The sequence below is a fragment of the Arachis stenosperma genome, chromosome 8 (genome assembly GCF_014773155.1).
Source record: "Arachis stenosperma cultivar V10309 chromosome 8, arast.V10309.gnm1.PFL2, whole genome shotgun sequence".
In the NCBI taxonomy this organism is placed as follows: Eukaryota; Viridiplantae; Streptophyta; class Magnoliopsida; order Fabales; family Fabaceae; genus Arachis; species Arachis stenosperma.
This window is the reverse complement of record NC_080384.1, coordinates 53,204,016-53,227,853: the sequence shown is the minus strand read 5'-3', so window position 1 is coordinate 53,227,853 and position 23,838 is coordinate 53,204,016. Positions and strand designations below refer to the sequence as shown.

Genomic DNA, 23,838 nt, shown 5'->3' with positions numbered 1-23,838 from the left:
AAAACCGTGTATAATACATATGACATATGCTTGGTTACATGATAACATACATCATATTTGTTGCTACGTTTGGCACACATTTTATAAAAAGAATGATAGTTTTTCAATGCAAGTGTTAGTTTTTCTTTGCAAAATTCAAGGCAGAAATATATAACATTTTTTAATATTCCTATTTATTATCAGAACATTTAATAATTTTAACCAAATAAAACGCAATTGTAAAAAACAAACGATTGGTACATATATTTTTTATTTATATTTATATTCTAATAAAAAATATCACATTTATAATATTAAGTTTTATATTTTCTAAAATTAAAAACCTAATAGTCTTAATAAATATGAGACAACTCTTACTTCTTAAGCAAGTTTTTAGGATAAATTATGTTCACTTAATTTTTTATACAATATTAAAGAAAAAATTAAAAATTGTTATTGGGTTATTCTTACACAGTCACACTATAAGTGTGAGAGGAGTGTATCAAGGATTTTTCTCTGAAATAAAATAAAAAAATTTATTAATTTTCAAAATTCCTTCAACTTTAGATTAAATTACGATTTTTTTATTTAGGATGAGTTCGCCGTATTTACCGGTGAAATCTATATTTTTTTATCACGTTTGCCTAATTATAGAGTTCACTTGGTCCCGGCAAACTTCACTTCAAATTCCAAAAAAATGGCTAATTCAAATGCTTAAACTTTATAACGGACAATGGCAACTATAATACATTCTATTTCCTTTTTCTGTATCAATATCTTTTCTGTTAGATTTAAGAATTTTTTTGTATTTAGAAAGATTTGCTGATATGTACAAAATTTTTATTGTATATATATGTACTATGTCATTGAATAACAATACATAAAATAGACTTACAATTTTATCCACATTTTCTCGTTGTATTATTATGAATCAAATGAAATATTATAAGAGAAAGCTGTGTATACCACATATGACATATCTTTAGTAACATGATAACATACATCGTATTTGTTGCTAGGTTTGGCGCACATTTTACAAAAATAATGATAGTTTTTTAATGCAAGTGTTAGTTTTTCTTTGCAAAACTCAAAGCATAAATATATAACATTTTTCAATATTTCTATTTATTATCATAACATTTAATAATTTTAACCAAACAAAACGCAATTGAAAAAAACAAAAGAACTCTTTCTCTTTTGGACATACAAAAATATTATATACCCTTATATTCATGTATATGTACATAAATTGGTACGTATATTTTTAATTTATATTTATATTCTAATAAAAAATATTACATCAATAATATTAAGTTTTATATTTTCTAAAATTAAAAATCTAATAGTCTTCATAAATGCGAGACAACCCTTACTTCTTAAGCTAATTTTTTAGATAAATTAGGTTCACTTAATTTCTTATACGATATTAGAGAAACAAATATTAAAAATCGTTATTGGGTCATTCTTACACAGTCACACTACAAGCGTGAGAGGAGTGTATTAAGGATTTTTCTCTTAAATAAAACAAAAAAATTATTATTTTCCAAAATCCCTTCAAGTTTAATTTAATAAATACGATTTTTTTATTTAGGACGAGTTCGCCGCATTTTTTGGCGAAATCTATATTTTTTATAAAGTTTGCCTAATTATAGAGTTTGCTTGGCTCCGGCGAACTTCACTTCAAATTCAAAAAAAAAAAAATGGCTAACTCAAATGCTTAAACTTCACATGGGACAATGACAACTATAATACATTCTGTTTCTTTCTTCTGTATCAATATCTTTTCTGTTAGTTTTAGGAATCTTTTAGTATTTAGAAATATTTGTTGATATGTACAAAGTTTTCATTGTATATATATATATGTACTATGTCATTGAATAACAATACAAAAAATAGACTTATAATTTTATGCACATTTTTTCGTTGTATTATTATGAATCAAATGGAGTATTATAAAAGACAATTTTATATATCACATATGACATATTTTTTGTAACATAATAACATACATCGTATTCGTTACTAGGTTTGATGCACATTTTACAAAAATAATAATAGTTTTTCAATAAAAATAATAATTTTTCTTTGCAAAACTCAATGTAGAAATATATAACACTTTTTGATATTCTTATTTATTATCAAAATATTTAATAATTTTAACTAAACCAAAAGCAATTGAAAAAAACAAAAGAACTCTTTTTTCTTTGGCCATGCAAAAATATTATATAACCATATATTCATGTATATATACATATATTGGTTCATATATTTTTAATTTATATTTATATTATAATAAAAAATATTACATCTATAGTATTAAGTTTTATATTGTTTAAAATTAAAAATCTAATAGTCTTCATAAATGTGAGACAACCTTTACTTTTTAAGCTAATTTTTGGGATAAATTAGGTCCATACGATATTAGAAAAAAAATTAAAAATTGTTATTGGGTCATTTCATACTACAAACGTGAGAGGAGTGTATTAAGGGTTTTTTCACTGAAATAAAATAAAAAATTTATTATTTTTCAAAACTCCATTTTTTAACTTTAATTTTTTAAATACGATTTTTTTTATTTAGGGCGAGTTCGCCTAATTATAGAGTTCGTCTGACTACGGCGAACTTCGCTTTAAATTCCAAGAAGAATGGCTAACTAAAATTTTTAAACTTCACAATGGACAATGACAACTATTATCATCGTCTCCACAATATATATAAGAGTATACAGGAATAAGTCATATTTTTATCGGAAAAATAATGATTTTTTTAATTTATAATGAGAAAAAATCCTTGTTAAATATGGCTTATTCCCGTGTATTTGTGGATATCTAGTGACAATGATAATGGTTGCCATGGCCGCCAGCAATGTTGAAGAAGCTATGATTGTTGTCCATGTATTTTTGTGCATTCCTATATACTCTTGAAGACAATGATAAGCTTCAAAATTGGAGTTTCCTGTATTTTAAAAAAAATTGAAGTGGAGTTTACGAGTTAGACAAACTCTATAAAAAAAACGACTTAGACAAACTCTATAAAAAAAGCATAGAAGTGGAGTTTGCGGGTTAGGCAAACTCACCGGGAGTGCAGCGAACTCACCCTAAATCTAAAAAAAAATTGTATTTGGAGTTAAAAATTTAAAAAATCAGGTATAAAATAATATTTATTTTTTATTTTATTTCTAAAAAAAATCTGTATATTAAGTTTTACATTGTGTAAAATTAAAAGCCGAATATTCTTTATAAATATGAGACAATTCTTATCTCTTGAATTAACTTAATTTTTTATAAGAATTTTGTTTCTATAATTAAAAAGTTTACGTCCATATCTCTGTTTTCTACCATCAAACAACTTTTTTATGCCCATTATTACTATTTGTTTTACAATTTTTCAAAAAAAAAAAGAGCATTGGCTGTAAAAATTAAATTTATTTATAAAGAAATATTAGTGACAAATACTTTTAGAGATAAAAAAAAAGAAAATTAAATAGTATTAATTCAAATACAAAGTAAACACAAAAAGTGTTAATCACCCACCACATTTTTCAGAATTATTATTGTGAGGGTTATCTTAAACGAGTCGCTTTGGGACTCAACGTGAGATCTCGACTCCTTTTAGGATAGCACTTGACATTTGTCAGTATTAAAATGTCGCGTCGTTCAAATTTTTTGTGAGGAGGTGAGGGTGGTACTAGCAAGAAATTTCGATGTTTAGATTGAGTCCGAAGAATACCTGATAGCATCAAGATATTTATAAATGTAGATGTAGAGTTAATAATCATCTTTTAGAATAGTTCCATATTTGATAGTGAATAATAGTTTCCTTCCTTTCTGTTAGAAAAGTTGTTAAGTTATCTCTTCTAAATGAAAGGAAGAATTTGTTAAGATATCTCTTCTAATTTATTGATCCAAGTAGGTATGGCCAAGGTTCGCATAGTCCAGCTCGACTTCCATAAGGTCGGATAGGATTAGGTTTTATTCATTTTTGGCCTAGTTATATTTTGGGTCACGAATGATCAAGTATATATCTTGATATCTATCAATTTTGCCCTATTTTTAATAAATAAATAAACAAACAATTTAGTTAAAATATATTTATAAAGATATATATGAAGCAAATTATAATGAATATTTTTAAAAATTTTATGTAACTAATATATTAAAAAGATATTAGAAAAACTCTTTTTTTTTAAAATAAAAATTAGTCAAATATTTTTTATAAAAATACTATATACACACAATAAATTAGTCCCTTATGAGTTACTATGAATTTTTTTGTATATAATATATATGTCTTTTAATTTGTTTTTTATTTTATATCTTAATATATTTTAAAATTTTTTAAATATTCTTATTCTAATAATTTTAACTAATATTTTTAATTAATATATATTATATATTTTTTATAATTAAAATTAATCATTAAAATTATTAGAATATATATTTTTGAAATATTTAAAGTTCCTTTTATATTTTATATAAATAATTAATTTACTAACTCATTTTTAAGGTTATTTTTTTTTTCATATTAGTACTCTTAAATGTAATTTAAAACATACGTTAACAACACGATGAATAAATATTCTTTGGACTTGAGCACTTGAGCTTGAACCTCTGTTACAACCTAACTAATTAATGAATTGGTGAATTCTTTAGAAAGATTTAAGAATTAGTAACCCGTCTCGAATAAAGTTGCAACAATATGTATGCACAAAATGCAGTTAACAAGGAGTAACTACTTTCATGGCTCCTATGCTCCTCTTCTTTCTGCGCCACACTTTTCGAACGTGAAACGCAAACACTTCACCTCTCTCTCACTTTCACACAAACATGTCATTCTTGCTTCCTCAGCTAGACCTCGTTAACAATCTCAGAGACACTCTCTCCTTTCAATTCCGTCCTTTGCAACGTTCTTTCCATTTCTGGACTCGCGCCATTGATATCTATGCAGGATATAAGGTCTCTCTCTTTCTTTTCTAAATATCTTTTATGGCTTGTGGTGTTTATTTTATCAACTATGCTGTGTATACGTCAAAAATCAGCTACAAAATCAACCATCTGTATGAACTACATTTTGAAAATAATGCATCTATTTATGAATTTAATTTTGATGCGCTGATAGTATAAAATTTACGCAGTCTTACAATCACATGTTCTTTTCGACAACTATTCACACTGTCAATAAAAATAATAGTTATTTTTTATGATGTGACGTTATGTGATTAGATACACGGTCAAAAGTGTCAAGGCATTAACATTAAATTCTTTATTTATATACAGTATTTTTGTTATTTTATTTGGTTTTTGTTTGTTGAGATAGGGTGTTTGTATTTGTTGGATATAGCTTGTTTTAATTTTTTTTTGGTTTGGTTGAATTATGTTTGACATTGTTGTGTTGAACTCTTTCTTTTTAAAAAAATTATCGACATGTTAGGCCGTGTTTGATAAGTATTTCAGGGCAGAAAAATGTCAATGACATTGAGGTCGAAAGACAAATAAAATAGAAAAGTTGTGTTTCTATTTCTATCTTGAGACAGTCACCAAATGGGACCTTCTGCATGTTTTGGATTCTACTTGAAAAATGTGAATTGAATTGTGTGTTGTGGTTTTGTTGCTATTAAACAGGTGTTTCAGGTGAGAGTAAGTTTTGAGAAAGATGTGAAAAAGCAAGAAGCAATGTGGGAAAAGCAGCACCAAGTTGCTGCTGATAAGATATATGATATGTGCACTCACCTTGGAGGTTTCTTCCTCAAGGTATTTGTTAAAATGTCTCAGATGGAATTTTATATCAAATTTCTATATATGCTTTCTTCAATGATCTTTCCTTTATTATTGTTTTTACTACCCTAAAGTGAGTATGGAATATTAGTTTCTCGAATGGTTTTGTTTATTAGAATAACATGTTTGAATGGAAGAAGTGAACAATAACTTTTGATCTCAAATTTCTGTTGTCCTTTTTCACAAAGAGGAGATTACCTTGTTTATCTTTGTTCTTAGAACATTATAGATTACATAAAATACCTACACATAGGAGTTAGTTTAGCAGAAGTGTGTTGAATCTCGGGGCGAAGTCTACATGCAATGTCAGAGGTTTGAAATTTGGGAAACTCTTTTAGGGAGGGGCCTTATTGTTTACCATTTCAGGTCCTATAGAGTTAGGCTTCTCTGCCTAACCTTTGGCTTACCAGAAAAATATAGACTAGCTTTGAAATTTTTGGAGGATTTTCGCAATCAATGCATTTTTCTTTTCCTTCACAAAATCTTGAAAACATAAAATTCTAAAAATGAAAACACAAACCAACTACATTTGGTTTCACGAACGGTTTTGTTTATGAGAATAACAGGTCTGAATGGAAGAAACGGACAGTAACTTGAGGACTCAAATTTCTATTGTCCTTTTTCCCAGAAAGGAGGTTGCGTTGTTTATCTTTGTTATTAGAACATTATAGATTACATAGAATAACTACCAATGAGAGTTAGCTTAGCTGAAGTTTGTTGAATCTTGAGCCAAACTTTACATGCAATGTCAGAGGTTTGGATTATAAAGTTAGGCTTCTCTGCCTAACCTTTAGCTTACCAGAAAATTATAGACTAGCTTTTAGTTTTTTGGAGGATTTTCACAGTCATTTCATTTTGCTTGTGATATTGTGTTCCTTTTGATTTGTTGGTTAGCCCTTTGTCCTTGGCATGATTTAAATTGTGAAATAGGTAGCCCAAATTATAGGGAAGCCGGACTTGGCTCCAGCTGCGTGGGTGAAAAGGCTCGTTACATTATGTGATCAGTCTCCTGCAACTCCATATCAGACTCTGAAGATAGTGCTGGAGAATGAACTGGGGAAAGACATCGATGATGTCTTCGAAAGATTTGATTTGGAACCCCTTGGTTCTGCTTCAATTGCTCAGGTATGCACCCTTTTGTTGTTATATCATGGCTGGAAAAAAATTGATCAAGCATTTTGGTTCATGTGTGCTAATTTTTACATTAAAATAGTCCAAAAGTTACTGTTTACTCGGAACAAATTAATGACATGTTAAAAAAAACACATCAAAGTAATTTTTTTACTTTGGAAGAGTGTTGTTTACAACAACAGTTCTTGGGAATCATATTCATGTAACTGGCAAATATCTTATCCTTGCATCAGGTTCATAGAGCAAGACTCAGAGGTGATAAAGATGATGTAGTAGTCAAGGTAAATGAACCTATAATCCTTACGGATTCACAGCACATGTAAACTTTTCGATTCGGATTTCTTTTGTATATACTAGGTTCAACATCCTGGAGTTCAGGATATCATGATGACAGATATCCATAACTTGCAAGCATTTGCTTTATACATGCAAAAGACAGATATCAAATTTGATCTATTTTCAATAACAAAAGAAATGGAAACACAGGTGAACTTCCTTTTCTGCTTTGAATTTCTTCTGTAGTTAATTCTGGTGGCACTTATTTAATTAGCAGCCACTTTATTTTTATATCGACTCGTTTTTTCTTGGCTTGATGATCACAGAAGTCCTATTAGTGAAGTGTGTTTTAACACCATTATTAATGTCCTTTCATGGCTTCTACTGCACTTGTTCTGAAATTCTTCTACTTGATAATGTTCTATCTATCATTTTGACATTCTAGATTGGATATGAATTTGACTTCAGAAGGGAGGCAGATTCCATGCAAAGGATTAGGAAGTTCTTATATGAAAACAATAAAAGATCCCCTATTTTGATACCTCGAGTAATTCGAGATATGGTTACTAGGTATGTTAAGTCACATAGCAGTAGTGCAGCATTTTTAGAAGATTTGGATGATAATATCAACAATGGACATAAAAATTCTAAACTTAATATACTCATAAATTCTGTTCAAAATCACATGTTAAATGCCATCTAATGATGCTAGAATTACTGATTTGTTTGCGGCTAATTTTCTATTACATGAACTTTTTGGCAAGCTAAATATGCATTTTATATGTTTTATGAACAACTTTCAATTTAGATGTGAGTTCATATGTATTTTACTAATCGTTCGACACCGTGCATGTACAGGAAAGTCCTAGTTATGGAATATATGGACGGTGTTTCAATAATGAAACTTGGTGATGAAATAGCAAAAAGGGGTATAAACCCCAATGGAAAGATAGCAACAGCAGCTAAGCAGTAAGCCTGTTTACTACCTTACAAAATGTAGTCCTTTCATTTTGTCAGCCATTTTTCTTGAATCTTGATCGATAACTATACGCGACGATGCGAAAAATTGAGAATCGGATAACATTTGGGTATAGTGAAGTCTTGATAGATTAACTTCATAATGTTGATGATTCTTCGTATATGCACATATGTATTGGGTATCTTTAGAGGATTGTGTGTTTAATTTGTTATATCTTCTTTCTGCATTGTTGCATGGCCTTTCCTCTAAGGATTTAATTTGTTATATCCTGTTTCAAGGATTTTTTTTATCCCTTTTGTACTTTTTTGTTCACTTCTAATAAAATTTATTTTCATATATAAAAATTGCATTTACATATGCATGTAATGTTATGTGCAATACACCATTAACTTTCTTATAAAAGTGCAGGAAAATTCTTAAAAGCTTGACCCAAGCATGTGGTCAAATGATTTTGAAAAGTGGATTCTTCCATGCTGATCCTCATCCAGGAAACATCTTGATTTGTAAAGGCTCAGAGGCAAGCCAGAATTTCTTTTCTGAACCTCCTTGAATGTTTATTTCGTTCTCTTTCGACGAATATTGAAATGATTTGAGTTAAAGCATTGCTTATCTGTTCAGAACTTGATGCCTAATGTTGTTTTTTCCCCCTCTAGTCAGGTTGCCTTGTTAGATTATGGGCAGGTGAAGGATCTCCCTGAGAAGTTAAGGATTGGTTATGCTAATCTGGTTCTTGCGATCGCCGATGGTGATACTTTAAGAGTCATTGAGAGCTTTAGGTACTGAATTTTGCATTTCAGTAATGCTAGGAAGACAAAAAATAATCAAATCAAATCGCTCAAACTTGTTTTATTTAGCATTTATTTGTTACAGGATGTATTAAATAAAGCTAAAAATAATAAGTTCTGGCAATTTTTGGTTAATATTTTTTCGTCAGCAAACATTTTCGTTTGCATTTAGTGTTGTTCATCTAAGAGAAAGAATTTATCCTCCTAAATCAGCCAACTTTTTCCAAACAATGAAAGTCTTAACAAGCTTTTTATGTCTTCAATTAAATGCATTCAGAGAATTTTTTGTATAAAAATTAGGAGGATAATTAGAATGCGTTTGGTTTGCGTTTTTATTTTCTGTTTTTATTTTCCAGTGTTTTCTGCATTCAAAATTTTATAAAGAAGGAAAGAAAATACAGGACATAAAAATATAAAGCAGTATTTATTGTTTTGACTGTTTTTTTTTTTCTCGCAAAATCTTAAAAACAGAAAATGCTAAAAATAAAAACAGAAAGTAAGAAGGTTTTTAGAAGGGTATTTCATTACTCATCCATTTGATGATCATCTAAAATCTAATGTTAAGTAAGGCCTTAATTCGAGGACAATTCAGTCAACCTTTTCTTTTAATCTATATGAATGTCTAAATGAATTTACTCTGATTAATGTAGGGAGCTTGGCATAGACACCTCTAGCACATGTGAAATTCATCAAGAAGACATGTTTAAACTGGCACAACAAATGTTTGACACAAAAATGCCTCCAGGGGAGTCGGTGTTGCAGCCTTTCTCGGACGATTCTTTAATAAAAAAAATTGGCGTCCAGGTATATATATTCTAGAACAAAAATATTACGTACATACAAAAATCAGCTAGTATTTGTGTATAAATACATAACTTATTTTTAATATATATTTTGTATTTCAGCATGTATTTTATACAAGTGATCGATTTAGTGACTAATTTTTTCTGTACTCATAGTATAGTTGATTCTAGAATGCAAAAACCTTCCATTCACTCTATCACTCTCATTTGTGATTTGAGATGCATATCTATTGGTATGTTGGTACTTAATTACTTCTTAACAAAAACAAAATGGTACTTATTTAGAGAAGAGTTTGTTTTTATGTAAATAGTATATTTTGCGCGAAATGCTTTCGTTCTTACTGGCTAAACTAACCACGAAAAACTGTTTGTAGTGACATAATTAGAGAATTTGAGAAAGTATGCTTGCAAAGAACTGAATTATTGAACAATAATATATATGATGCTGCTACTTTTGTGTTAAACTAAATTTTCTATTTGTTGGTTTGGTAGGCTTTTCCAGAAGAACTGTTTAGTGTACTGAGAACAGTTCAATTACTGAGGGGGCTTAGTGTGGGACTTGGAATCAATTATTCTTGTGCCCAACAGTGGAAACCCTTTGCAAAAGAAGCTTTGAACCAAGGTTCAGTTTATAGGTTATAGGCTATATATAGTAATATAGTATGGTGTATTTATTTTGGTGAATTCTACCATACCCTCTCTAAAATAAAGGGTAAATTATCCCTTGTGATATATACAGTGATTATTGGTAATTATCTTTCTATTAGAGTTTCAAGATTCATGTTATCTTTTTTTTTCTTTTCAATTGACGCTATGTTTCTCTTGATACTTGATAACAATGTCATTTTCATCATTCCACCAAATACACTTCTTCTTCTCCAATTTTAAAATTCTAATTCCTTTTAAATCGAATCACCATTTCCGATCAATTAAGTTAGGATTTTGAACTTGTTCTTACGTTTTTAATCTCCAATTTCAACGAGCACAACTATCAAATTTTCAGCTCTCTTCTTTTTAAGATTTTTTTTCGTATTAGAAGATATTACGTTCGGAGAAAAGCAAGAGGGTATGGGTTTGTATGACAGATATGAATTTGCACCATAAATAAAATTCTCGTAGGTAATTAATGGCATGAATAATAAAATAATTAATTAATATTTAAGGCGAATGTGAATATTAAAATACTTATTCCATTTTGTCTTATTGTTATCTGAATAATAATTTAATATTTTTTGTGATAATATAATAGTTTAATATGCTCCTGCCAATGCATTAGTTTTTTTTTTTTTTAAATTAGAAAAGAGATGTATTTGGTGGAGATGATGAAAATAACACTGTTATTAAATTTTAAGAGAAATATAAAGAAAAGAGAAGATAACGTAAATTTTGGAGTTTTAATGAGAGAATAATTTATCAATAATTACTGTATATGTCAAGGGTAATGATAGATTTCACCATTTATTTTATATGGAATAACACGCCGACCCATCTATTATTTATCATCATATTAGATTTTAATAATGTTTAAACTAACCAATAAATAAATTACATGTGACAAGCTAAAAGTTTAAGTTAATCTATAAGTTACTGTAGATAGCGATAACATAAGAAATTTAATTACGTGATGGCATAATGAATTTTGGTATACATCTAATATGATTATAACTAAATACTTATCAAAAGTAATAAAATTTTATTGATCATCAAACTTCAATAGTTTTAATTAAGACCACAATAATGTGAAGGTGAGACCAAGCTCTCCAGGCAACGATATAAATATACCCAATCATATCTGTGACGCACACGAGAAACCAGTTGGTTTTGACGTAAATTATACACAAGAACTTGGCCAGTATCTAGTGCCAAAAGATTATGATCTTCTGAGATATACAGGGGTGCTACCAAAGAACCTCGATCGATTCCAACATCGGATGTGATTGCGAACAATTGAATCCAAGACGTTTCATCTCCATGCTCCTTCATTATCCAGAGAGTGCAAATAATTGGCTCATACGGAGTGCGATAACAAACAGAAAGACAGTTATTGTGGACTTGCAAGGGAGGCATCTCGCAGAAGTCACGGTTCATTCTAGTAATAGGCAGACAAAATCGACCAAACAACTCTGTTTCCAAGTCGAAGGTAAGAACGAACCACTCCAATTCACTATCTATAGTACTACTAGTAGGATCACACACAAGCCAATGGAGAGTGCCGCTCACAAATATTTCATTTCTTGGGCCACGAAAATCGTACGGAAACACCGGATGATCAACAGTTTTCCAAGAAGGATCTGCACCAAAAGTGAAAACTATAGCCCCAGATCTCACCTTGGAATCAGTTAGACGAGACGAGGCACAACAACCCATAGCAAGCTTGTACTGGTCATGCAGAATATCATAGCCAAAGCCACAAAAAAAATCGTTTCCGCACTCGTCGGAGCCCTCGAATGGAACGGATGGGGATACCGAACGAGTACTGGGATTGAGAAGAGTAAGAGTTTTATAGGGAAAACCTTCAGATAGGCAGAGCAATCCGTTGCAAGATCCCCTGATGAATTTTCCGTCACCCGGATGTGACACGGGCTGGGGCTGATGCTGGCGATCAAGAATAAGAGATTGTGAAGAGCAATGCTTGATGTCGCCCGCCAGTCCCACCGGTACCTTCCAACACAGCAATAGGGGCGCTGGATGAGTTAGCGTTGACCGTTGAAGGTGGTGCATGGCGAATTCAGAGCTGGAGATTAGGGAATTCCATGAACGGCATACGATCTTCAGTTGCCAGAGAAGCCTCACTGGAAACCTCACCAAGATTTCTCTGAGCAGATCTACTGGAAGATTATCTTCGCATTCAAGGTGTTCCATTCTCGCAATCATAAGACAGGTTTACGTCTGTATACATATATATATATGGGTTCTCTGGTGCCATGGTTTTAGGAGGCTAAGTATGGCTGATGTTTGACTGGCTAATAACATGTTGATATGTGGCAAGTGGTGAGTCTTATCTATGAGTACATCAACCGTGTCAAAAGGGTCTTTTAGTGTTGATCACGTAAGTTTGTGAGGTTTACTGTAGGGACAATTGATTTTGTTAAGTGTACTTGTTCATAAATTAAGAATAAATTAATTTAAAAATTTTAAATTTTTAAATTTTTTTTATTTTTTGTATATTGTTAGAATTTTTTATTTTTTTAATATTAAAAAAATAATTTTTTAGTTTAAAAATTAAAAAAATAATAAATTTACAGATCCTTTGTTTATTAGATATTGGTGGACTTTATTTTATTTTTTAATTTAAATAAAAAAAATTTGATCATATAATTTAAGAATAAAAAATAAAAAATTTTGGTTTTAAAAAATTTGATCATATAATTTATACTTTGCATGTAAACCATGGGAACCTATGTGGGTTTTCGTTCAAATCCTCCTCTTTATAAACCGTGGAAAGCAACCACGGTTTATGCCTTAGTTTTTTCCTTCATAATTCGTGGTAGGTAGCCACGGATTATGTCCAACATTTTCCAACCATAAAACCTTGTAGCTTCCAACGGTTTACATACAAACTAGAAACCGTGGTTAGCTCCCACGGTTTACATAAAATTGAAATTGTACATGTACGTAAGAGATTTCTCTTTTGTGTATTCAGGTAAACAATTCACAGAATTTATTTAATTAGGTAGATTGCCCGAAAATTAATGAGGATGAGTGCCTCATATGCAGCTGTACAGATTGCACCCAAAAAACAAGAAGATACACAGCCGCAAATCAAAGGCGGCTCCGTCAACCACCCTCGCCACGACGCTTGTGTTCGAGAGCTTTTTGGTCATTTAGGTTTTTTGGTAGATTTTGAAATTTTTAATTGGTCATTTTTCTTAATCTGATTAACTTTTAAAGATGATGGTTCTAATTAACCATCCAACTTTTTTACCTTGAATGATTATCCAAGTTACCGGGTCAGCAAAGTCAAACAAATCTTTCGGTCTCTGTTTACTAAGATTGTGTTTAGCTGATATCTCAAAATAATAAAGACATAGACACAAATATATATGAATATATAAATACAAAAAGACACTCAATTTTTTATCTTATTTGGTAACTTAAACACAACAGAATATACAACTCAAAATTTTATGATAGTGTCAATTTTATCCCCACTACTATTTTTGCCCAATCCCTTCTTTCAGAGTTATTATCAACATCAATACCACTATAATCTTCAACCAAATACAAAAAGTAACAATATGACAATCTAAATTAAATTTAATAAAATCAACAAAAATTTTAATTTGTTGCATATCTGTAAAATAAGATACACATATTTATTTATTTTTAATAAAGGGATAATAGAAGAGGAAAAGATCGAAAACGTTCTTTCTAGAAAGAATAAACGACGTCGCTAAAGAGAGGATGTGGAGGGAAGCACCGTCCAAGCTCGAAGCCGCCGGCTGGATGACGATGGATCTGGACTCCCGTAACCCGAACCCTTCGAGAGAGAAGAAGGAGCAAACGCAGCGGTTCTTGATGGAGGAGCAATGGCAATCGATGGCGAAAAAAATGAACGCAGATCTGACTATCCGAGAAAGAGGACAAGGCAGAGAGAGAAGGCACAGTGAGCAAATATGAGAGTGGAAGAGAGGAGTGTTGGGTGCTGAGAAAAGAAAGTGGGAGAGAAGCAACAGTTGGCGTTGCGAAGAGGAAGAGGGAGAGGCGGCGATCGACAGTGGGGAGTGAGAAAGAATAGAGGATGGAGCTGCTGAGAACAATGAGAAGTTACAGCCAGAGAAGAAGGCATGCATGAGAGAAGAACTGGAGACAGATTTGAGAGGATGGGATTGAATTTGAAATTTTGAAAATTAAATAAAGGTAAAATTGTAAAAAATCAGTGTCACATAAATTATGTCTCACTAGAACAATCACTGTCTCAGTGTCTTAGCTATTTAGAGGTACATAAATTTAGTGTCTCCGTGTCCATCCTTATCTTTTCGTGTCCATCAAAAAATTGTGTTTTACTAAACTAAACAGGAGACGTGTGTCGCCATGTGTATGTCTCTTTGAGACATAGACAACAACCAAACACTACCTAAGCCACATGCCAGCATTCTTTTGGTTTGGTCCACTTGGTCACCTTAGCCATGAAAAAAAAAAAGCCACCAGAATCTACACTATATATATATTTTCTTGGGTGTGCCAAAAAAGAATGAATTATAAATGTTAGAATATTCTAAAATATTTGAATATTAATTAAATTATACTCTAAGATGTTATGTATTTATTAGATTAATTACTTTATGATTTATTTTGCCAAAATGGTATAATAAAGAGTAAAGATTATAAATTTAGTAAAATTTTTTAATTTTAATTAATATTTTTCTTCATCCAAAAAAAATTATTTAACATTTTTAAATAAGTTGTACATTATATTAAATCAAATTTTATCTTATTATATTAGATTGGTTTAAATTTAAAATTTTAATAAATACTATAAAAAAATCAGAACCAAATTAAATCTTTTAATACCCTAACAACAAAACAAACTAAAACATAAATCTAATAATTGGAAATTAAATGATAATTTTGTGACTTTCATTAAACTTAAAATGTACCAATGGACTTGTTGTTGTCTTGACTTAACCCAATAAACTTTATGAGTATCGCTATTTTTAGCATCTATGTTTTTTTAGACGAACTCATAGTCTCTTTAAAGTTTAAGACCGACATAACATAATTTTTTTATTATTCAAATCCTTCAACATGATAAGATTATCTTCTTTACTATGGCATCTTGGACAAATCGGTATCACTGTTTGGATTCTTTGCCCCAATTTCTGTTTCACAGGTCATGCAACACTTTCCACATAAATTTTAAATTTTTTTATTTTCGGTTGACATCTGAGTTTTCAAATGGCTGTCCATAATTCTTTCTTTCTGCAGTGTTCCAGAAGAAAATCTGCTGGAGGATGAAAAAATTGAAAGGCCACACCATAACCAAATGCTACTATATATGTCCCAGGTTTTTCTTTCATCCAGGTAATTCAATCCTCCTCCTGGTGAATTGTTGAATTTAGAATAGCATTTGCAATTGCTAGATTGAATGCCTCGCAAATTAGTGTCTGGTTCCATGTTCTGTCTGGTAGCATCAAATCTGAGACCCATTCTAGTATTCGACCCTCTGGGTTATTAGGATTAGGAGTAATTGCTTGAAAGTCTCTTAACCATAATTCTTGCTGAATCCTAATTGTGCTGCCTCTGCCAATTTGCCATAAAATTCCTTTTTCTAGTACTTTTTGACCCTCCAAAATACTTCGTCAGCCCCAAGATGGGTTGTTTCCAGCCTCTGCATTTAAAAAACTTGAGAACCTGAAATATTTATTCTTGTACACCTTATAAATCAGAGTGTGGCTTAGTTTTCAGTTTCCACCCTTGCTTTGCTAACATTACAAGGTTAAAGGCTTTAAGATCTTTGAAGTTAAGACCCCTTGAGATTTAGGTCTACAAGAAATTCTCCATCCTATCCAGTGCATCCTTCTTTCCGAGCCTCGCTGTCCCCACCAAAATTGGAGCATGAGCTTTTGAATTTCATCAACCAGTGTTTCTGGCAGTTTAAAACAACTCAGAGGATAGATTGGAACTACCATTGCCACCGCCTTTATTAGTACTTCTCGGCCGCTTGAGGATAGCAAGGTCTTCTTCTAGTGTTGCAGTTTATGTGTCACTTTATCCTTGATATACGAAAATGTTGCTCCCTTAGATCTCTGAATAACCGCTGATAGCCCAAGATACTTGTTCTGGTTACCAATGTGAGAGACATGTAAGATGTGAGATAGATGATCACGAATGCCTACAGGAGTATTTCTACTGAAAAACACTGAGGATTTATCCAGATTTACTGCTTGACCGCTAATATCTTCATAAACCTATAGGATCAGAAGCAGATTTTGACACCCTTCCTCTGTAGCTTTGCTGAATAAAATTGAGTCTTCTGCGAAAAATAGATGACTAACTTTAGGACACATTTAATTAAGTCTCAAACCTGTAATCTCCAGTCTCTGTCTCCTCTGTAGAGCAGATGGGACAATCTCTCTACGCAAAATAAAAATAGATAGGAGAAAGAGGGTCGCCTTAACACAACCCTCTACATGGCTTAAAAAAACCATGAGAATGACCATCCACAGTAACAGAGTAAGAAACTGTCGTCACCAGTTCCTGAATCCATTCCATCCATCTCCTACAAAAACCAAACTTTCTTATAACCTCCCAAACGAAGCTCCACTCTACCCTATAATACGCCTTACTCATGTCTAGTTTCAGAGCTAATTCATAATCACCGTATCTTTTATTCTTTAAAGAATGTATAAATTCATGAGCAATTAAAACGTTATCACTAATCAACCGCCCTTTAATAAAAGTACTCTGTGTGTCATTTATGAGCCTATTCATCACAAATTGAAGCATGTGCACCATAATCTTTGATAAGATTTTATAAAAAACACTACTCAAGCTTATAGGTTAGATTTGTTTCATGGATTTTGCATTCGGATCCTTCGGAATAAGGCAAATATGAGTGTGATTAAAGAATTTCGGAATTTTACCCCTCGAGAAAAAACTTCTAGCTGCCTAAAACACATCTCCTTTAATCGTTTTCCGGAAAAATTGAAAGAATTTAGCAGTGAAGCCATCTTCTCCCGAGACCGAAAAAGAATTTATAGAAAAAACAACAACTTTCACTTCTTTTTCTGTGATCGGTCTAGTTAGTGTACGATTGGTAACATCATTGATTTTTGTTGGAATACCCTCAATTTCGGTTGCTGGGTCTCATGGGTTACTTGATGTAAAGAGCTCTTCAAAGTATTATTCGGCTGTTGATGCAATGCCTTCAGCGCTGGTAGCTACATTCCTTTCTGCATCTTCTAACTCTTGCACCTTATTTCTTCTACTCCTAGTGTAAAATTTGTAGTGAAAAAATTTTGTATTGCGGTCTCCCCATTTCAGCCACTGGACTCGAGATTTTTTCTTCCAATATCGTTCTTCTAACTCAAGTACATCTTCTAATTCAGCCTCCCATATCCTGATAGCTGCTCCATTAGCTTGATCGCCCTTAACTGCCTCCCTTACTATTTTTTTCTTAATTTCCTGAATTTTCTTTTTGGCATTAGAAGAAGAATTTTGCTGCCACTCCACTCTGCAATGTCTAGTTGCCCTGAGCTTCTCAGCCAGTCTAAACATAGGTGAAACCCTCATGTCTGGCACCCAAGTATGCTTAATTAATTTCACCACCTCTTCATTCTCACACCTTCTCTCTTGAAATCAGAATCTCCTCTTCGTTCTCCTCACCTCCCTATCCAAATCAATAAGGAGTGGCTTGTGATCCGAACCCATGTCATATAGGTGCTTAACATAACCATTTGAAAATTCTGCCCTCCATCGCATTGACACCAACACTCTATCCAGCCTTTCTTTGATAAAGTTGCCACCAAATTGCCTATTTGACCATGTGAACTTTTCACCTTCGTAACCCAAATCCACCAACCCTCCCGCATTAATAAAGTCATTAAAACTCCTTATAGATGATGCGATTTAGGTCTACCCCTGTCCTTCTCATGATGAGCTTTGATAGTGTTAAAATCTTCCATAAGTATAATCTAGTCTCCACCATTCTCAATCAATTGTAATAACTTTGAATATTGTTCATCCCTAATAGTTTCATCCGTGTGCAAATAGACCGCCAAAACCTCCCACCTCAAATTACTTCGCTGAATCTCTAGTTCAAAGTGAATTAGAAAATTATCCAGTTTAAAATCTGAATACTTATTCCCTCTTTCCATGCCAATGTTAAATCTCCAAACTGACTAATCAGATCTACCGTGTAGACTGAATTAAATCCGGCTCTTCTTAGGACTCTCTTCACATTCAAGGTGTTGTTTTTACTTTTGCACAAGAACAACACCTCGAGGGAATGAGATTTTATAATCCTTTGTATGTTGTGAACTCTCAGGAGTTTTCCCAAACTCTGATGGTTCCACGACAGTATCTTCATACCTCCTTGGGTGCCTAATTTTGGGTGGCACCCTCCCCCATTGTAGTTATCTACCGTCCTTCAAACACTGCTTCTTGGTTGCTGAATTTTCTTCCACCTCTGTTGTAATTCTTTTAGCACCCATGACAGGTTTGTGGTTCTGCCCTTTCCTAACCAATTTCTTTAAATTCAGCTTCTTCTTCTCCAAAACTCCCCTTTTTCCCTCACACACTCCAATTGAAAAGGCGCCAACTGATTTATTATGATAATACTGATCTGTTCCTTCCCCTTTTCCTTCCTTATTTTCTCCAAATCTCCTCTAGCCTCAGATTTTGCTTTCCCGGAGTCACTTAGCAACAGCGTCTTATTCACACTTTGAACTTTCTCTTCTTTTGGCCTAGCTTGCGAGCTCCTATCATTTACTGAGAGATTGGCAAAATCTCGAATGAGGCATACTGGAGTTGGTTTTTTGTATCTAGGATATTGTGTGTTGGTGCTGAAATTATGATTTGAGTTGTTATTCTCCTTGTCTTCTTCAACTCTTCGACCAAATTGATCTGCTCTAATCCACTTCCCCCATCCTTCCTCTTTTAATTTTCCTGCCACGGAATCTTCTAAATAACCATTGCAAGCTCTAATTTCATGTCCAATTCCTCCATAATTGTGACAGAAATTGCCAATTTTTTCATATTTGAGCTGCACCTCCAGAATCTGGTTATTATTGCCTAAAATCTTCATAATTCTACGCAAAGATTTGGTAACATCAAGCTGCACCAGAACCTTAATAATACGATCTTCCTTCCCCCTCATCATAAATAGGTCCGCATCCATAACTTGCCCTAATGATCCTCTAATCCTCCTGTCGAGTCCTTTCCTTTTATATTTTTTTGGTAAATCCCATAGTTGGATCTATATTGGAACGCATGAAAATTCTTTCTCATCAATCGGATTATCTTCTCTCCAACGTTTGAGATGCAAAATATAGTTCTTGAACACCACGGTCCTCCTTTTTCCACCCTAAGCATATCCACTTCGCTGCTGAAAAAGAATTGGAATAAATTTTTTTCATGGTCCATCACCCAAAAGCCTTCTGGTTGCCTCCAACGTTCTAAAACTAAATTTTCGATCCGCCAATAACCTTAAATCAAACTCCTATTGCACTTCTTAATACTCTCCTGAATGTCCTCGTCTTCAAACCTCAATGGCTCATTCTCTTCTTCTTCAATTGCACACATATCACGTCTCTGATAGGCAACAGATGTTACCATTGTTCAACCAAAGACACTTACAAGAGTGAGAAAAACTCACAATTAAGATTTCTCCTAAAGCTAAAAGAGCAGAATAGATGACAATCCTAATAATAGAGCACAACTTAAATATAAATTATTTGATTATGTTATTACTTTTTAATTTTTAAATTATAGTTATATTTTATTTTTATTATAATAATATTACTCTTTTATTTAAAAAAAAGGCTACTAATAAATTTACATAATAACTAATAATTTTATTTAAAAACTAAATAAAAAGATAATAAGTAATACTTAATAAATATGTCGTGGTTGTTTCCACACTTTCAATGATAATTACTCGAAATCTCTTTTTTAAATTATTTTATTCAAAAACTCATTGGCCAGCGGCAAACCCTTAAATGGAGCTCAGTACCGTAACGGATTAGTCCTTGGCCTGTCGGGTTGGGGGATACCGTGGGAAAAAAATTTTAATTTATTTATTTTATCTATAAATTTAAATTAAAGTCAATCAAATTTTAAAAAATTTTAACTGAGTTAATTATAAAAATACAAGTTAAAGATGCATAATATTACGCCTTAGTTAAAAAGATTTTTGTATCTCGATTTATAAGGAAGTTTTTTTTGCTGAGATAATACTCATATATCGAATTTCAAAAACTTTTGCTGACCTATCACTCATATTTAATCTATAAATAACTTATTAAAAATTACAATAAAAAATAATAAATCTTTCAATATTTTTAAGTTGTCCCTTTATAAAATCATAGAAGGCTTCTGGTGATGGTTCTTCCTCTCTAGTTCTTGCTTGTATGATTTGTGACAATAAAGAGAATGATTAGTGATTTTTTTATTAATCTTCTTCGGTTCTTTCTCTCTCGTTTTCTTTCGTTTCTTGTGCTCTCAAAATTTACAATTTTTTATTTTTTTATAATAAAAATGATAAAATAATTTATGATATTTTTTTATTTTTTTAAAAATTCTAAATTAACTTCTAAAAAATTAAAAATATTTCTTAAAAATAATACCAAACAAAATTATGGTTAACTTCTCGAAAAGTTAACTTCTATGGTTCCTAGCTCATAAAGACTAAAGAGTAGTCTTACTACAAAATTAGAATGTATTTTTTTTTTCAAAACAAAATCAAGAACTAATTCACCATGCAAAAATGATTTTAACTAATATTTAAAGTCTTGTAAAATTTGAATGGAACATTTTAATTTCTAATAAATTTTTATTTACTAGAGTATTCGAAAATTATTTTCATAGAACAAATTAATTCCTTCTTTACTTATAATCAAATTTTTAATATGCACGACACAAAAATAAATTCTTAATAAATGTTATTACAAAATAACTAAAAAAATATCACTATAATAAATTTATTATTATTTTTATTCTTGTTAATAATAAATCTTATTATCAATTTTGTTGTTGATATTATTATTATTATTATTTTTATTATTAACTAAATTAAAAATATTATTTTTATATTAAAATTAATTACTAAAATCAACTATCATATACTTATATATAAATATATATATTATTTAATTTATTTTTAATATATATTTTATACTAATAACTAATTTTAGTATACATCTACGATTATAACTAAATACTTATCTAAGAGTAATAAAATTTTATTGATATCAAACTTCAATAGTTTTAAGACCACAATAATGTGATGGTGAGACTAAGCTCTCCTGCATATCTGAGACGTGGGCCTTAGTATGAATAAAACAAAAACATAGGAGATGAAAAATGGATAGATGTTAAAAAAATAGAGAAAATGAATGGATCTAATTTTTGAAAATGATTTGTAAATTAAGATAGAGAGAACAATATAGAGAACAAAGGGGATATTTTATTCATGTTAAGAAGTAATTAAAAATATATTTTACTCTTTTCAGTATTAAATTATATTAACATAACAGATCTGGAATGAAAGGTATGAATATAATCATTTAATAAGATTAAATTTGCAGACCAACTTTATTTACAATTTAAAATTCTATTGAGCTAAAAAAATATAATAAAAAACATATACTCATTATTTTTATTCTATTTTCATCGATATTAGGATTTTTTTCATTTTATTATTCCATGTGTAATATATTTTATTTTTTGTTGGATATTTTACTATTATAAAAATATAAAATTATAGAAAAAATAAAGAAAAAACGATAACTTAAAAACATTCACAAGGATAATTAATTAATTATATCTTGTTTTACGCTTAATTTTCAAAGACAAAAATATACATTAACTTATAAACTATATAATTTGAATTACAAACATGAGTTAATTCTTTTAACTAGATTTCCTGTGCCACGTGTAAGCATACCATTGGCTGGTCAATTGTTAGTTAAAGCATGCATGATTAGATAGCAAGGTGCACAAGCAATGCAAGCAAGGAAAAGAATTGCAGAAGAAGCACCATCTTCTTCAACATTGGAGCTGCTTCTCTTCTTGAACTTCCTCACTTTCTGAACTTGTTTTTTGTTATGCCTCTCATAATGATGATGTATCCTCTTCATTCTTTCTTCCACCTTAGACACCATCTTATATATATTTATAGAAACTATATAATATGGGAAGGAAGGTAGGGAGAGATTATTATTGCTAAGAAATTTGAAAAAATGAGAGAGATTATTATTGTGCACGTTACATGCACCTTCTCTCCTTTTATAGAATTCAAATGTTCAATGGTACCAAAATACCCTTTGGTTTCTCCCCATCCATATAATTTTACTCCAATTATTATATATGGTGCAAATTTTATACTTAATCTAATAATAAAAGAGTATGTATGTACTTTATCTATAAAATAAAATAAATACACAACATTTCAAAATATTAGCAGTCGCACTTGAAGGGTATATATTTTGTGGTTTAAAGTGACTTGATACTTGTATCTTATTTCACTAAACTTTGGTCAATACCATCGAATATATTTTTGAAGGAGACCACTTTGATAAAAATACTAAAAATATTTTTTTTTTAAAGACGTTTACACGTTATAGCAACAATAATAAATTTTATTATCCGCATTATAATTATTAGATTCGATTTAATTCGATCAATTTACACAATTTAAACCGAACCATGTTTAAATTGTGTGATAAAAAGATAAATATATTCCTGATTTTTGTTTAAAAAAAAAAACATGATCCATTGGGTTATGTAAATTGGTCGATTTGATCGGATCTGATAACAATTTGGTTTATTGTTATTGTTATAAAAAAATCAGTTTTATTCTAGTTTGTTAAGAAATTAAAAAATAACCAATTCTTTAATAGGTCCTGCCACATATAAGTGTCTTTATAAAAAGACATTTTACGCGTCTTTATGGGAACATCCTCTATTTTCTAATTATCAAGTTATTGACAAAAATTATTCGGTAAATTTTTTTACAACAAACTTACTCAAAAAGTTTTTAAATGTGATAAAATTATCCAAACATTAGATATATATTCTCAAATGAGTTTTAGAGATCAGATTTTGATACAATTTTAGCAATTATAATTAAAAAATATATTTTTATCATTAAAACTTGATAATTTTATATTAAGTGAAATTTTTTGTAATTTTCTTTTCAATGACAACAATATTTTTAAAAATGAAAAAAAAATAAAAATTGAATTTTAGTCTTATTTTTTATATGCACTTTTTAAACAATTATTCAAATATTTCTATAAAACTTCAAATTAAACACATAAATAGTTTATTAAATATAAAATTTTTTTTGTCACTTATAAAAAAAATTCCTTTTATTATTTTTATTACTTTTTAAAATATTTTTAAAGTATTTTTGTTGATAATAAATTTTAAGAGAGTACCTTGATCAT

At 30.6% G+C, this 23,838-nt stretch overlaps 2 protein-coding genes across 2 annotated transcripts; one reads left to right on the top strand and one right to left on the bottom strand.

The window, feature by feature from the left end:
* Nucleotides 1–4,708: 4,708 nt before the first annotated feature.
* LOC130946923 (uncharacterized) lies at nt 4,709–10,438 on the top strand. The gene is made up of 11 exons (XM_057875821.1): nt 4,709–4,934; nt 5,601–5,729; nt 6,684–6,878; nt 7,118–7,165; nt 7,242–7,370; nt 7,606–7,730; nt 8,019–8,129; nt 8,548–8,660; nt 8,810–8,915; nt 9,575–9,728; nt 10,220–10,438. Exons 1-11 carry the CDS (start codon nt 4,806–4,808, stop codon nt 10,367–10,369), a joined length of 1,389 nt encoding a protein of 462 aa, XP_057731804.1. The 5' UTR covers nt 4,709–4,805; the 3' UTR covers nt 10,370–10,438.
* A 1,008-nt stretch (nt 10,439–11,446) lies between these two features.
* Nucleotides 11,447–12,589, bottom strand: LOC130946212 (F-box/kelch-repeat protein At3g23880-like). Its single transcript, XM_057874884.1, has one exon. It carries the CDS (start codon nt 12,587–12,589, stop codon nt 11,447–11,449), a length of 1,143 nt encoding a protein of 380 aa, XP_057730867.1.
* Nucleotides 12,590–23,838: the final 11,249 nt, after the last annotated feature.

Bases quoted from the DNA above. Each gene is read 5' to 3' on its own strand.
- LOC130946212 (XM_057874884.1), bottom strand. From the start codon at position 12,589: ATGGAACACCTTGAATGCGAAGATAATCTTCCAGTAGATCTGCTCAGA.
- LOC130946923 (XM_057875821.1), top strand. From the start codon at position 4,806: ATGTCATTCTTGCTTCCTCAGCTAGACCTCGTTAACAATCTCAGAGAC. The intron at 7,166-7,241 runs GTAAATGAACCT...TGTATATACTAG, and splicing joins AAGATGATGTAGTAGTCAAG to GTTCAACATCCTGGAGTTCA. The intron at 9,729-10,219 runs GTATATATATTC...TTGGTTTGGTAG, and splicing joins TAAAAAAAATTGGCGTCCAG to GCTTTTCCAGAAGAACTGTT.